Consider the following 16682-nt stretch of genomic DNA (forward strand, 5'->3'; position numbering starts at 1 on the left):
CGTTTAAATATTAATAAGCGAATGGTGTTACATTTTTTAAGGCAAATAAACATACATACATTCATACAAGTTTTTAAGTTTCACTTGCATTCCATAATAAGCATATTAGGCGATAAAAAACTCGAGAATAACACAGATAAAAACTGATTAAATCAGGGAATTTTGAATTACATGTTTATGTCCAAACGTTTCTATGCCTACAATACCCGTATTCACCTCATACGAACCCGTCATACTCTCATACGAACGGCCGAATAAAAGATCAGTCTCTCGTATAGCAGACTTCAGGAAATGTCTATAAGTGTAGCTGGTTGTAATGACTCGCGTTAACCCTTTTCCCCTAGTAACTCTCGAAAGCTACGGCGGCATTTGTGACCTTAACGTATCATATTATTCTTTCACGCTCAATATAGCGCGGTGTTCCTACTATAGCCGCTTTGGCTTTATTGGCGCGTTTGCGTGAACAGATATCTATCTACTAAGTCAGCAACTATGTTTTATAATGGCAGAAATATAGATAAGATAAGTTAGATACGTTTATTTCGACAGCATAACCAGCATAAGAGGCGATTACATGATTGATGAAAACAATTAAATAAAACCTGATTGTGGAATCAGCAAAAATGTATCAGGATTAGCATTATCCAATTAAAATTTGTTACACCTCAGCGTGAGATGTTTAAGGCGGAGATCGAGAACACAGATTTTCCCTCGTAACATTGCAGTTACAATATGCCAATTGGATTTGATTTTGTTAACAGAAAAGTGGATTTTATCATGCCATTTGCCTACCACATTTTTGTCGCTCTGTTTTCTTTGTTTCTGTATAAAGTGTATATCATACATAAGGTCTTGAGCAGGGATGGACAAGGTTTTTGAATCAGGGGCCAGAATTGTTGTCTACCTACACTCAGACACTGGTGGCCATGTAAGTGTGACGTAAAGAGTTACATTTTATGAACAATAGTTACAGTGTTACAAAAGCAGAAGTAGAAAACAATGAGCCACTTGCCAAAACAAAATTTAATTGCAATCTCAACATTTAATTTTGTTTTAGTTTGGTTGTGGCAGCATCATACTGGCCAGATTGAATTACCAATTAAAACTACAGACAGTTTGCCCATTTGTCTTGAGTTAGGTTAGTAGAAGTTTTAAACAACATAGGATAAACACAGTGAAGTGGGGTATTAGGTTAATTTAACTTACAGACTTATCACACTTGTGATTCTCATAGTAAAATTGTGATTGTATTGAGTGGTTCAGAATTTTGGTTAATAACAAATTTTACATAGTAAGGTGAGCATATGATATTTATTATGCTTTAATTTTCTTTAAAGATTTTGCTCTCTTTCCAGAATTCCATATTTTTAATTTGTGTGTTTGATGGAGATTTTAAAATAAAGGCTGAATAGATAGATCTTTCATAATTGCAACCATGTTACAGTTACAGTGTTGATGAAGAATATGTAATGCAATATTCCAAACAGATTCAAAATGACTCTAGCTATTGAAGTTATAGCAGTACTTGCTGTAGTATTTTTACTATTATTGTAAGTATTAGTTAATATGTGTTGTCATTTTATGAGAAATTTTTTAAATGTTGCTTTGAAAAGGCTATAGACAAGCATCTATCAATATCTGAATATGCTGATTTGTATGGACCTTGTATTTTTTGAGCACAATAATTTGTTTGATAGGTAAATTAATCAATTTACGCTGATATGTTCTAAAGATCAAATCTCTAGTTTTGGCAAATGAAATATTCAATTCATTGCAGTCTGGAGGAGGTGGCTTAACCTACATGTTAAGACAGTTTTAACAAAAGTGTTACGATTTTTACAATTATAATTTGACTGTTTAAGCGCCATAATTTTTTGTTTTGGCAATGCACTATTCAATTCATTACATACTGGATGAGTTGGTGGTCATGGTGTTTAAGTAAACTCAAGAATTTCAACTTGTTAAGTGAAAAAGAGTTAAACATTCTAATACCCTCTTCCCCCCTGCAGCCTCAAAATTAAGTAACATTTTGTTTATCAAGAATTTGTTTGCAATTAACTTGTTCAACTTATATTTTTCAGCTTGCTATATTGTGAGAGGCATCAAAACTTGGTGGGACATGCCCCAGTAAATGTAAGTAAAAATATAGTAACATAGGAATAATAGGAATAGCTTTTCAGTTTGTTTTACAGCTTTATCAGTGGGACCAGGGCAATGATGTGCTTTTATAGCCAATACCATTCTCTCTTTGTAAATAAATATTGCTAGGTTCAAAATTGGGTCACAATTGGATTTATATTTCATTTATTTATACATACTATATTAAGTATATGTGTGAACGACCACTGAAGTGAAAATATCTGTACAAATTATATTTTTAGGAATTGTAGTTATATTTCAGCAGAAATTTTATTATAAAACTGACTGGACATCTATACCATTCCGCATTCTTACATCTATAGAAGTGGATGTTGCTATGTCTGAGAATTGTTGACAATTGTTGTTTTATTTATCTTATTCACAAATACTGTATTACTATTATATATATAATTCAATGAAAGGCCATAGATACAGAAATTATCAAAAATTAACTATAGGTGTGAGCAGCCTTTGAAGTGGAAATAGCTATAAACATTATATTATTGAGAATTGTATGTACATTTTAGCACAAACTTTTTCATAAAACTGATTTGACACCAATTCCATTCTTACATCTCTAGAATTGACAATCAGGGTTTTACATACAGATGATGTATTACTATTTTATATACAACCTAATGAAAGGTCATGGACACCAGAATTATCAAAAATTGACTATATGTGTAAGCACCACTGAATGCATATAACTATAGTATGTAAATTATATCATTAAGGATTGTGAAGTGATAGTTACATCTTAGCATGATAAAACTGAGTTTTTGTATTGATTTTAGATCGGAGATGTGCATGGGAATGTCATTGTGAATCAACACCCATCTTCAAGTACTCTCATTCAAGATGGACAAAATAATGATCCAGGTACAATCAAAAATTTCATTTTGTAAACCATTCATAACAAATTTTGAGATGGGGAAGGAATATTTTGCATCTGGTTTAACTTCACTACAATTCTAAATAAATCACAAGGGGGAATTATATACACATGATACCAATATCACGGTGTCTGCCACTTTATAGCAGGGGTGTGCACTGTGCAACCTATAATACAGGAGGGCCAGATAGAAATAACTGGGTGAAACCGCAGGCTGCACATTTTATTTAACATAGATTATCTAGTTGCAGGCATAAAAATTTGGTATTTTATATTAACATGTGTGAGGATAGCCAATGTTCGATCAGACAGTTTACCATATTGTGTGCCATAAAGTCCTATTCTGTTGAGACTCGTTATGGGAATAACTGACCTGTTTGTTAATCATTTAAGATTTATGCTTATGAAGTTATATTATATTGTACATATTTTAGGAGAAAAGTTTAAATAAGCGGCAGACTAAGCTGTCAATTCAAAATGTATATGAGAATAACTAACACTATACGGTGTGTCCATAAGGTCCCTTTACAATTTCAATTTTGTTATGAAGTCAGTTCCCAATATATCTTAACCAGGTTTGTTGTTTTTTATTCAGTAATTGTTTAAGTATTTGTACTTCATTTAATACATCTGTGATAGCCAATATATAGTATTGATATAATCTCTTTGCAATTAAAAAAAAATGTTAGGGCTTTATGGACACTATATATATTAAAAGTTGTAGATACTTGAATATAGCTAGCAAAATAGCCAACCAATAGCCATATGAACTATTTCATGTGATTTGGAAATTTAATAGTCTTTCGGCATATATTCATCTCCACAGGATTCTAACTTGCAACCACACCTTAACTACCTGAGAGAAAAATGTTTAATAGAATTAATAACATAATAAATAATTCATTTCTTTATTAATAAGCAGATGATAACCAAGAAAAGTCCTCAAAGATAGATGAAGATGACAAAGATTCAGAAGAAATTGAAGAAACCCCATTTGAGGTAAAATCTGTTAAAAATAAGATAAAATAGAACAAAGGTTTCAGGATAAAGAGTCAAATGTTGAAAATAAATAAATGAATGCTTTTAAACTGTGTTTCTAATTGAAATTTGAAATGATATTCACCAGTGAAGTGACATCCTTAATAAAAAGTTAGAGGATATATTTTTTCCTCATTTTCCCCAAAATAATTTTTTGTGGTCAGAAAGTGCGTGTACCAATATGGAGGTACCGGTAACTAATTTTGTTCGCCTACTTTACATCAAGTTATTAAAAGGACTGAAACCTATGGGGATATATTCACTTGGCTAACACAGACAGTCCCCAAACTCGCAATAGAACTCAAATAAGGAAAATCGGAATAAAATTATGGCGTAACCCTAACCTGGTACACACACTACGTGTGTACCCAATTTTTTCTAAGTTTTGCCTTTCGGGTTGAAAGGTTTATGGTTAAGGTTAAGGGTTTTATGAAGTTATAACCCACTTTGTCTGAAAAAATTATACTTTAATCTGGAGAAACTATAAAAATTATACTTTGATCTGGAGAAACTATAAAAATTATACTATGATCGGGCTAGATTTGTCCCGCGGGCCGTAGTTTGCCCAACCCTGGTATTGAAACTTGTTTACCCTGTTTAGAGTGAAAGGTGATAATAATTGTTTCATAAACAAAAACAAATTATTAGTGATTTCTTGTTTAAGGCTTTGTTTCTTTTGTTGATTGTGGGCAAGTTTAAATGCAATCACCTGAGATTACTAATTTTTAATTTTTTTGACAGGTCGGCACAAAGGCAAAATGTCAAAACGAAGGAACATCAGGCCTACGAAGACGGCATAAAGGAACAATTTCAGAACCTTCAGAAGAAGAACCAAATAAGGTTGAATTATAAATTGTTTAAAGTACCAGACAAGTAAAATTATTAAAAATAGAAGAATATTGGGTACTCTCGTAGTATGTGAACCAAGATGGCGAACACCGGAACGTAGTATGTGTACCAGGTTAGGGTTGGGCCATAATTTTAGGTTCAAATACTACGGTCTAGGGAGTCCCCGAACTCGTAACAGAACTAAAATAAGGAAAATTGGAATAAAATTATCGCCTAACCCAGCACCTTATTCAGGGTGTAATAAATTCGATAAAAAGTACATAGTATCATACAACAAGCCTATAAATAAAGATACAAGGCATATCAGGTTTTTTGTATTTTCGGATTCAAATCCCAAATCCCTCTTATTCATGGTGTATCATATCATAATCATATAAACTTAGTAATAAAGATGGAAGACAAATTATAATTCTATTGTGTGACTGCCAGGATATGCGTGATGGCCAATGGGTTTAAAATGTAGGACCTATTTTTTGGGATTGTAGGGTAAAAATCCTATTTTCAAACGCTATGTCTACCACATTACTCTGAGTGTAATAACTTGTGTAGGCAATGCCCAATCCGAGAAATTTTAACCCATCCAAAAATATAACAGCACCTTACATTCCAATGTATGCTTGTAAAGAGCCTTTTTTAAAGTAAAAAGCTTGTAAAAAATAGTACAAAAATGCTCTAATTATTTAAAATTGTGTTGTATCAGCATAAATTTTCCTTTGTATCATTTGTTCATAAGATTATATAGTGAATATGACTTGACTTACTGAACTCAAACTTATTTTTCATTTCATAGGATCGAGTTTTCAGTACTTCATCTCGTGTAGAAGATAAAAAGAAAAAACCCGAGTTAACCCAGTTCTCACCGCTAAAGGTAAGAAGTATTTGATAATTTTTCCTAACAAAACGAATTTTGTTGACACATAAGGAAGGCCATTATTTCACCACTGCATTGAATCATGTGTGCAGTGTTCACAGACAGGGTTATTCAAAACAAGTCGAATGTTTGAAATTGGTGATATTCCCCCGGCGCTGCAGAAGTGTGTGTATCAATATGGCGGTATTAATTTTGGTCGCCCACTTTACATCAAGATGCGTAAAGTGTGTATATTCATTCGGCTTACACAGACAGTCCCCGAACTCGTAATAGAACTAAAAATAAGGAGAATCGGAATAAAACTATTGCCTAACCTGTTACACACACTACAGGGGGGACCATTCTTTATAGTAAATATATGGTGTTGAGAAAAAATTCAGAGTATTTCCATATGCCCCTTATAATAAGAGACGTCGACATCTGGACTTCAGTCATAAAATGGGCTTCATTGTTTTACTACTTAATGTGCATGTTGTTTAGAGCCAGCATTCTACAAAGTTGAATGTTCATTCAAAAATTTGATATGATAAATATATGATTTGACACTTTATAATTATAGGCATTTGGCTGGCATAACATGTACTTTAACGTCTATATGCTATAAAAATAAAATATTAAGATAAAGGGTGTTTATCTCAACTATTCAGCTTCTATCAAATTGAGTTTTAATTCCACATTGGTAGGAAAATTACCATACACAAGACAGGACAGAAATTCATGAAAGTTGATAAAACATCAAAAGAAGTTAAAAACATGAAAAATAACCTAGGCAATCTCACTTGTGACATAGAATATAGAAGAACCGAACATAAATAGACTATAAAATTATATCGTTGTTAATATATAAGGGAATGATGTATGTCATCTGTTAAATGATCCTAAATTTCATTTTAAAAATACTATTTTGAAATGTATCCAGAATTATATGTACTTTGTTAACCTTTATGGTTGTATAATCATGAATACACATTTAGAATACATTTTAAATCCTTTGTGTTACGAAATTCTGTCTAGTTTGAATTAAATACACTGGTTCATGTATGGTATATATATAAACAGCGGGAGTTATTGTCGTGCCATGTCTGTTCAATTTGCTTTGTACAACAGACCATATCAGATCACCTGACTTTGTTCAAATATTAACCAGTGTAATATGACACAACTTTTGTATGCCTATGTTTAAACAATACTCCTGGGAAAAGTCCCTGATAGGAAACTGTATTCTCAACTTCTTTATGGGCTATAGCATACATTGCCTGTGATACATAGTACACTTTGAAAATAAAAATCTATTTCACTATTTTGTATAAATTCAAAAATACTACAAAATTTTATTAATTTGTATATAAGGTCCTATTAATTGTATCATAAAAAATGGTTTAACTTTTATACTTATGCCTCACTTAGTTAAGATATAATTTGAGAAAAGTTTCGGAAATCAATTAACCGAACTACAGTTTGAAGCTTTCGTTTCAAGTCTTTTACCAATTGCCATTGTTACAGGTGTTATTCACATATTCCTTATTTTCCGTTTTTTTTTTAAGTGTCAGTGAAGTCATATGCAATTTGTGTAACATAATGTTTTTGAATTAAATATATCGAACATAACTAATTTTAATTCTAGTCAAGTTTTCATTAAACGTCAAAAAGACATTTATTTTACAGATTTTTTAATAATTTCACAGGCAATGACACCACCTGATTCTGACAAGCAAATCTGTATTGAATCTGCCAAAGTTGAGACAGATATGCTCACTTCAAAATCTTCTGAGCAGCAAGACAAATCCCCAACACAGGTTAATCTTTAAAATCTTTCTAATGAAGCAAATATTTAGCAAGTGTTTATTATTAATGGATTATACAGCTCAGCATTTCATTCTAATCAAACTTTCAAACTTGAAATCTCATAGTTGTGACAAAGTGTGACCTTGCATGACACCGGAATGTAGTATGTATACTAGGTTAGGGTTAGGCCATAATTTCAGGTTCAAAGACTACGGGAGTCAATCTGCTAGTCTCTGAACTCATAATAGAACTAAAATATGGAAAATTGGAATAAAATTATGGCCTATACCTAACCTGGCACATATACTACATGCCGGTGTCCGCCATCTTGGTGCACATGCTACTGGGGCGCCTCCATTCTAGCACACCGATTGCCAAATTGGATTTCACAAAATTTTGAAGTTCCTAAAATAAACCTGAAGAAATTCCATGAGTGCTAACTAGTTTATTTTTTATTTATTTTTTTGCATTCTGTACTTCTTTTTCAAATTGCCAAGTCAAAACTGTCAAAATTGATTCAACAAATAGTTTGGAATGTTTATAGTGTGGTGGAGCCCTAATTTTAAATATTAAAAATATTGATAAGACTTGAAATGATTAGAAAAAAATGTCAATTTTAGTAAAATACCAGGGTTCCAAAGAAAAAGTGTTTGTGAAAAAATGTTCTAGTCTGTTATCGGAAAACTACGGCCCGCAAGCCAAATCCGGCCCATTGAGTAATTCAATCTTGCCCGCCTGAAGCCGCCACAACCAAACTAAAACCAAATTTTGGTGTTTTAACTAAAGAATAACTTGAAGAATTTGTTGAGATTGTGATTAAATTTAGTTTTGGCAGGATGGTCATTGTTTTCAGATGGGCCCCTGGCCCAAAAAGCTTGCCCACCCCTGTTCTGGCCCTAATAATTTCATATTAAATATTCAAATTTTGATTAATTTCAGGTTGGGAAAATGGTAGTTGAAGCTTCATCTGATCTAGGAATAGCTGAGCCAGAAGATATTGAATGCAAAACAGATGAAGTGATAAAACCGTGGGGATTTGTTGTTGGAAGAAAAGGCCGCAGAGTAAAAGCACCGTATTGCCATCTTGAATTTCCACCAGGTGCTGTTGATGAGCCATTGAAGGTTACAATGGAACCCAATTACAAGATGCATGTGAGTGGTTCTTATTAAATGATATTCACTAATATGTATCGCATGTTTGATATATCAGTAAAGGGACATTAGGTTAAAATACCAACACACAAATTGGAAAATATCTCATCCTGTTTGGACAAAGTTTCAGTATATTTTTTTTACATATATTCCATGTCACAAGGAAGGTGAGATACGGCGCTCCCGAAGTGAGTGCACCAAGATGGTGCACAACCTGAACCCTAACCTGATACACATACTATGTTCAGGTTGTGCGCCATCTTGGTGAACATACTTCGGAAGCTCTGAGATTACATATGCAATACTTTTATGCTGTTAGTTTAAACCTTCTTAAAAATTTTGGAAGCTTTTCTATATTTCTGTCCTGCTTTTTTCAGCTTTTTTGGGGCAAATTTTTGCATCATTGCAGAGTTTAAAATATAATAATCTTGTCCAAAGTGAAACAAAAATTTGTTGTCCTGATATCATTTCTAATCACAACCGAGAAATACTGTGTTACCTCAAATTATCATAACACACTCAACATGGTAAATGAATAATTGCAGATATGTTTACGAATGAGAATTTAAAATCTCACAGCATTGGCAAACTCAGTTGTTCAGAACAAGAGCCACAATTTTAAATCGAAGGGGGGGATGTGTGATAAGTGTGGTTAATCCATTTTGCAAACTCATGTTGATTTATATCATGACTTCCACAAACTTTTGAGCTGGCTACACTTTTTAAAATATTCAATTCAATAACTCTAAACAGTAATTGTGTGAAATTGGTGCACTCTGTGCGACCCCTAAAATCTGTTACGCCCATAAACACCAACTCACTCACCTAGAGTTTAATAAATTTGATAGGCAATTGTAGAACCAGAAAATTTTTGGTCCGTTAAAAAAATAGTATCTTCTTTCAAATAAGAGACTGCCTGTACAGAGTTTTGTTTGGAGTGAAAGACATGAAAATAGGTGCTCCCATAGTATACCAGGGCATTTCTTCCTTAATATACTGCTTTACTGCCTCCATATTGGTATGCACACTTTTGGAGCGCCTGAAAAGGTTGTATGAAAAATTATGCTGAAAGCTTAAAAGTATTTCTCATCCACCAACAAATACACAATGTTAACCTGCTTATACTTTCATACTCAGTCTCCTTCAGAAAAAGAAGTTCTCATCACACCATATGTTGACTTCAAAACAGACAAAAAAATAGAATTTGCAGAAGACATCAAAATATCTCTTCGAACAGGATATACTTGCAGCGGAAAAAAGAAAATACCGGTTAAAGTATGTAAGGCTAATATTTGGAATCAATTTTTAGTGAGTTTGCCACCTCCGATTACCCTACACAGCACAAGTTCGAATTCTGTGAGAAAATATTATCTGCAAGAAAATTGCTGTTTTTGTTGCAGGGTATTTCACATAACTGCTGGTCTGTTGCGGCTTTCTTCACAATCAAGTTCATACATTTGAAACAAATAACTGGTTTACTTTTCCATACCTGTCATAACTTGATAACCAGGCAAGAGGCTGTGGTTCGACATATGATTAAGCAGCTTTATTGGCTTTTCTCTCCTCTGAAATAAATGTCCTAAAAGGCACATATGCACAGATGGTAAAAGTAAACTATCACAAGTGGTAGGATAGGATTTTGATATTTATCCCGGCTGAGAGGAAAGGTGGTAAGACAGCTAAATCATATGATGAGCGACGGACTCTTGTCCGTTTGAGAATAGTCACCAAGCTGTTTGTTTGAGATGCATAGACTTGATGGCGGAAGGAGGCTGTAACTGACTAGCCACCTTCTCGCACATAATTATCCTCTCACAGTATTCTAGCATGCACTGGTAATTAGAGGTGAGATGGCAAGCTTATTCTTAATGCGTATCATTATGCTATTTTGCATTAATTTATCGTAGTTGTAATTTTATTTAAGTATGTAAAAAATAATTTTACTTTACATTTAGATCCTGTGGAGAGAAAATCGTTCTATGCCCTTGCGTTGTATTCAAAAGTCGAATTTGTACCATGAAAAATTTATTTCGTTTACTGCACGACACTTCTGTGGGTGAGTAAAAAAATGATAAATAGAAAAGTTTCAAATGAATTGATAATTACTGTTAGTAGAAAGTACCATTATATTTTACAAGAAAAATTTCTTGTGATGCCAAATAATTTGTTCTAGTGTTGGGTTAACACAATTCATTGATTCGACTTGAGTGACTTTTTCAAGCGCTTGAAGTTAAGAGAGTCTATTGAGTCTGTTTGAATAAGTTTGTTTCTATTGTGTAACCTATCTGGAAGGATAGTTATTAAATTTGAACAGAAAAAACTTCAATGATATGTTGATATGATTAAAATATATGAAGAGCTTCATGACACCTTGGTGATTTCTAGCATTAACACACCATTATATTAAATTTCAGGCACTGTGTCTCGGCTGAACAAAAGGATTTTCATGACATGAGTCGTTACTATTTTTTTGCTGGCTATGTTCGTGAACCAGCAACAGCCACTCGAATATTTCACTGGAAACTTTTTCAAGATTGTCCACTGCTTTTTGAACAAAAGTGCACATATTTGAAGGATAAAAAAGTTGTAATTGATCCAGAGAGCTTTGTTGTGCCGTAAGTTACAAATCTTTATTGACTAAGATTAAACATTTATTGGTGGACACAAGTTGAGGTGCGATTCAATTATTACATATAAAGTGTTTTCTGAAAGACTATTATTTCTATCATTTTCACATCCTTTTCATTGGTCTCTTCAAGTTTCTTCCATATTTCAGAAGTCTTTTTTATACAATGCTCATTCACGCCTTCTGCTTTGAACAAATAAAGGCAACCGCTGATATCTAATGATATGTAAGGATCTACTGTTATTTAAAAAAACGGAAATATCTGGTGCGGCATTCTCTACCCAGTTAATTATTAGAGTGGGTTGGAGGCGTATGATTTGAATCCGAGATGTGAAATCTGCAACACAGGCTCATTGTTTTACTCTAAACCTGGGGAATTTTTTTTGGAAAATTGTGTCTTATGTTGCTTTTCCACCAGGCTATTTTTGCGAACAAATGACAGTTTGTGCAAATTTTTTGAGAATTGCGCAATTTCAAGGCACTAGTGTTAATGGCTAAATTTCATAATCATATACTATCTTCTCTTTTGTTCTTCCAGATATGACCATACATTACAAATGAGGATAGAAAATGGCGACATAAAAACAAGTAATGAAAATCACAAAGATTATTCCCTGACCAATATGTGGGGAAGTAGAGTTGATGAAACAAGTCAATTCGAACTAGAAAATAGATCGGGAAGAGAAGATGTGCATCTCCAAGTCAAATACAAAATCTTCGGGATTCACAACCGTAATGGTCCTCATATTAAAATCAAAGAAAATCACTTTTTACTGCATTGGGCCAAAATTCCCACTACTATGCCTCACACTATAAATGTGCTTGGGGATAGAGCTACTGGCATCAGCTTCAATTCGCTTCCAGAAGGTGCTTGTGCAACTGGACAGCAACAAAGTGTTCAGCATCAGATGTCCAATGTAAGTGATGCATCATCTGGGTATGGATCTCCACCTGTTTCGGCTAGAACTTTTTCTGAAAGTTTCAGGGAAGGTCGAAGTTCAGCTAGAAGGCAAGATTCAGGTTTGGAAAGTTTCATTGAGGAAGAGTCTGTTGAAACATCTCCCAAGAGTCCTGATCGACAAGATAGTGTCTTCGAGTCTATGAACGAAACTCCACGCCCTTCTGCTCACAGCACACCGGCAAGAGTTTCAAGGGCAGGAGATGCACCCAACTCACTCGCAGAAAATAATCGACCAGAAGATGCTTCAACCGAAGATTCATTAGAAGAGTTGGATTGGTCTTTTGGCGAAATGGCGTCTAACAGCCAAGAATCTTCGAGCATTTTTCCAAATACAAATGCTCAAGTCTTAGAAAGAGATGAGTCTCCCACCAATAAAAGTCTATTTCCTGAAGCTGCTGCTACTTCAGCATCCATAGCTTCATCAGAACGAAGCTCACAAAGTTTAGCACACCCAACATCCAAAGATGAACTAGTTGGGCAATCAATAAGTGGTCGTACTGTTGATGAAAAACTCCAACTTCCTGAAGCAGATTCAGACATACCAACAGGAGTCCAAGAGCAGCAGAGTATATTGGAAAACAATCAGCAACGAGTTAGTGAAGAGGTGCAAGAAGAAGTGGAAATTAGAGATGGAAGCAGAAATAGTTCTCTATCTGACCCGGATTCTCTAGAGGACGAGTGCTCGGAAGTGATTGCTGACAACAGCTGTTCCTCCTCAGCCTCATCTATTGAATCAGCAAAAAGTTTTTCCAATTAGAGAAGGATCATTTTCTTAGAGTGAGGTTACTATACCATCATATGCCGTCAAGATTAGGGGGGCACATCCACTCGCCAATGTTATTAATATTTTACAGTGAACTAAAGCTAAAAGTCCTGTTGGAAAGCTTGATGTAAAAGACTGAAATGGCGACATTTTAGTTTCAACCCTCAAAACCAATTTCAACTCCTTGCTTGCATCATTCTATCATTCATCGAATGTCATATGTAAGTGTTCTTGTGAAAAGATAATGGTGAAATTTGAGCTTGAATATTGGTCCCTGTACGTACACCTCAGAAAAAATGAAATAATCAAAGTATTGGCCTCCTATCAAGTTCTTTCTTTTTGAATCACTGGAAATTTGAAATTGATTTGTTGAGGGTTGGCTCATGACTATTTAGAACAGGGTGGGCCCACTTGTGCCTTCTGAAATTTTTTTTCTCCTGTAACAGATACCTATTGCATTACATCAGTGGTTGAAACGAGCAGGCAGGCGATTGTTATGGTCGCCAGTTGTTTGTAAATAAACTGTTTTTCATTTATAGTTTCATATTGTGTTTTCAACCTCTGTGCCCAGTACCAAGTCTATTATCTGTGAGTGGCCCACTTAGGAAAGTAATTACCCACCCCTGATCTAGAAGCATGTGGATGTTTTATGTCTATTTTTCATCATCATTGAACTTTGTCATTTTTCAACTCAGTTTCAAATGTAATTTTGTTTGGATAAATTGTATAAACTATATTTTCGAGCAATACTCTCTATTCTAGTTGTGCGTGTAGTGAAAGCATTAATTATCCCATTTTTTAAATCTTTTCACCCTCATATTTTCAGCTCAATTCAAGTGGTTTGTGCTATTTTCATATTAGTTTTTGTACTCAAAAAATGAAATAATCTGTATAAATTTGGTCCTATTTTTTTGTGAATTGAAATTGTTTATATTTGTATAACACCGAGTGTTTGGAAAGCATTGTTTCATCTCTCAATTTTATTTTTATATAATCAAACTTTCAAATGTATTTGTTGAATAAGTGACTTTTTAGTTTTTAGCTACTGTACTTTTTCAAATATAAACTGAGTAAGTTCTATGAACTCTTAAGATGTCGCAATCTACTTTTGACTGCCCCGCCAGTGCTTGGCTAGTTAAACGAGCAATACTGGAATCACCCGGTCGCTTAAACATTATCATACACCAAATTTTATTGCTATGTGATGTCCGGTTGTTCCACCCATAATTTAATGTTAAACTCTATTACAGGTGTTGCTAGATGATACAATGGTACCAGTACTGGTTTATCGCATCTCTTATCACCCGGAATGGCAATTTTCTACTTCATTCTCTATATACAATATGTACTTTCAGTATGGTGAAAAATAAACTGCTGATTATTCTGCTTGGGCCCAATTTCGTTTGGTGCCATTCATGAGTATCATTAATACTACTTCTTATGAAGCTGTAGTTCCCAAACCGCGGTCCCCGGCCAATCGCAGCCTGTGTAACGATTTAATATGGCCCGCCGAACTTAAGTGAAATAGTTCAGCACTTTTTTCGTTAACACTTTTAACTTTTTTTTTTATATTCTAGATATCGCCAATTTATAAGCCCTTATCACAGTTTAAGAATGTGTATATTGGCAAAAATTCAGTTTAGTACCTGACAATTCGGTATCTCGATTATACATAACAGTACCACTATCAGGCCTTTGCGGGCGCTATCCCCTTCTGGCCCACAAAAATCCTCAGCTTCTAATTTTGGCCCACGGTCGGTCAACTTTGGGAACCCCTGTTATAAAGCATAAGTTTTATATTCCAACTCAGAGCATGGTATTGGCTTCTCATCGCCATGCTCCAAATCAAAGTGCCACCAAGAGCAATTTTGTTTCATTTTTGTGCCCAACACTGGCTCGCCTTTGTAATTTTGTATTATAGCAATTTTGTGTTTAATTCGATAAATATGCTTTTTTTGCTCAAAATTTCTCCAAAGAGATCAGAACTTGCAAATTCTGAATAAAAATATTGATATTTAGTCAATACTTCTAATTATTTTGATCTATATGTTTCATTGAGCTTTGCCAATCTTATTTATCCTGTATCTCATATTATTTTTGCTAGAGGTGCTCAGTCAAAATTGATTTTTGAAAATTTTTAGAATCGAATAATTCCTGCCAAAGTTCAACTTTTTAACTTAATTCTAACTTATCTATTATGTACATTGAACATTATCAATGATAAAAAAGTACGCTTGTAAGTATAAGACTTATGATAAACGTTTGGTAATTTCACGTATTGCTCGAGAGTGGCCCAGTTTAAGGATACATTGGCAAATTTTTATCATTGTTTAATAGATAATGCTAATGAAAGTTTTGGAATTATTTTTATTCGACAAATCATGTGTTAACCAAAGATATTCAAACTCTCCTATAACTATTCGTATATTCCTCCCAGTTATCCCGAAAACCGCATTTAAAAATGGTTCATTTTTAAACTTTGATATTGGACTCGTTTTCTGTTATTGGCTATCACTATTGGCTATTCTTATTGGCTAAGTTTTTATCTTTAATACTCATTAATCGCTTTTACTCAAATTACTGAAAATAAATGAGGAAAATTGTCTATGAATTATTTTTTATATAAGGTAAGGCAGGCGATGGTAGGCATATAGCAGAAAGATATAAGGAAAAAACACCGAATTCAACGATCACGTTGTCTTTGTAGAGGATCGTCGTCAGTTTGAAATTTTAATCAAACAGCAAAAACCACGCACTGCTTCTTAAGTCTGGGTTTCTTCAGGTTAGATAATCCGCTATATATGAGGTATATTTTATATAGTGGAATAAACCTCATTTAAATGTCTTCTGGTACTAAGTGACAGGAGTAATAATAATACGAATATTATAAATAAGAGTTATTAGGGTATTGTGCACAAAACTGCAAGTCCTTTCTTCTCGTTTACTTCATACTTCGGGCCGTATGTGTTTGTTGTCACAACGATGCTGGTAAGACGTAATATTTTGGAAATAATTAAGAATACCATAATCTATTTTCACGAAGTAGCAATAATAATGTTTTATTCACTGTTTGATTGAGATATCTTGTTTTGTCTGAAGAAGTACAATTATGATCTAGCGAAAGCTTACAAATATACTTGCTAATTCGGCGGAAAAAGATTATGCTATTCTGAATAAATTATTTCTATCACAAAAAAGTGAAAAAAAAAAATGCACAAGGAACGCTAGCTTATTATTATGCGGATAATGCGATATTCATTTCAATACATGGTTAGGCTTTGGCACAAGCTTAACAAACAAATGGCGTCTGACTTTTCCATCGAAGAAATTTATCGCCCGCCTTTCTGTTATGTTTGGGAGAAATGTCTCGTGACTCGTGACTATAAATGAGGAACTGTATGCACAGCCAAAGGCAACCGGTAAAATTTCAGATTGTCGGCTGGCTGAAATTGACGGCCACAATTTATCAAATTTAAATGAGTAGGGTTCCAGAGAGCTGTGTGTTAAACAGGTATGGCAGGAAAATATTTTTGTGAATTAATCACAAAAGAAAAACCATGAAGACAACTCAAGTATTCGCATATGTTATTGTACTTATTGTGGTAT

The 16682-nt window shown here is 33.9% G+C and overlaps 1 protein-coding gene across 2 annotated transcripts; it reads left to right on the plus strand.

Moving 5' to 3' along the window:
- The first annotated feature begins 1359 nt into the window (after positions 1-1359).
- LOC120348466 (uncharacterized) lies at positions 1360-15683 on the plus strand. Of its 2 annotated transcripts, none has more exons than XM_078116596.1 (12): positions 1360-1550; positions 2082-2133; positions 2934-3018; positions 3951-4030; positions 4811-4909; positions 5709-5786; positions 7475-7585; positions 8514-8726; positions 9864-10001; positions 10682-10782; positions 11141-11341; positions 11891-15683. In XM_078116596.1, exons 1-12 carry the CDS (start codon positions 1495-1497, stop codon positions 13068-13070), a joined length of 2394 nt encoding a protein of 797 aa, XP_077972722.1. In that variant the 5' UTR covers positions 1360-1494; the 3' UTR covers positions 13071-15683. The 2 variants fall into 2 exon arrangements, with proteins under 2 accessions (XP_077972722.1, XP_039274525.2); XM_039418591.2 differs by having other exon boundaries at positions 3954-4030.
- Positions 15684-16682: the final 999 nt, after the last annotated feature.

Source organism: Styela clava, chromosome 1, assembly GCF_964204865.1.
Source record: "Styela clava chromosome 1, kaStyClav1.hap1.2, whole genome shotgun sequence".
NCBI lineage: Eukaryota > Metazoa > Chordata > Ascidiacea > Stolidobranchia > Styelidae > Styela > Styela clava.

Coding starts and splice junctions, on each gene's coding strand:
- LOC120348466 (XM_078116596.1), top strand. CDS start 1,495: ATGACTCTAGCTATTGAAGTTATAGCAGTACTTGCTGTAGTATTTTTA. Junction 1,551..2,081: donor GTAGTATTTTTACTATTATT/GTAAGTATTAGT, acceptor TATATTTTTCAG/CTTGCTATATTGTGAGAGGC. Junction 2,134..2,933: donor TGGGACATGCCCCAGTAAAT/GTAAGTAAAAAT, acceptor TATTGATTTTAG/ATCGGAGATGTGCATGGGAA.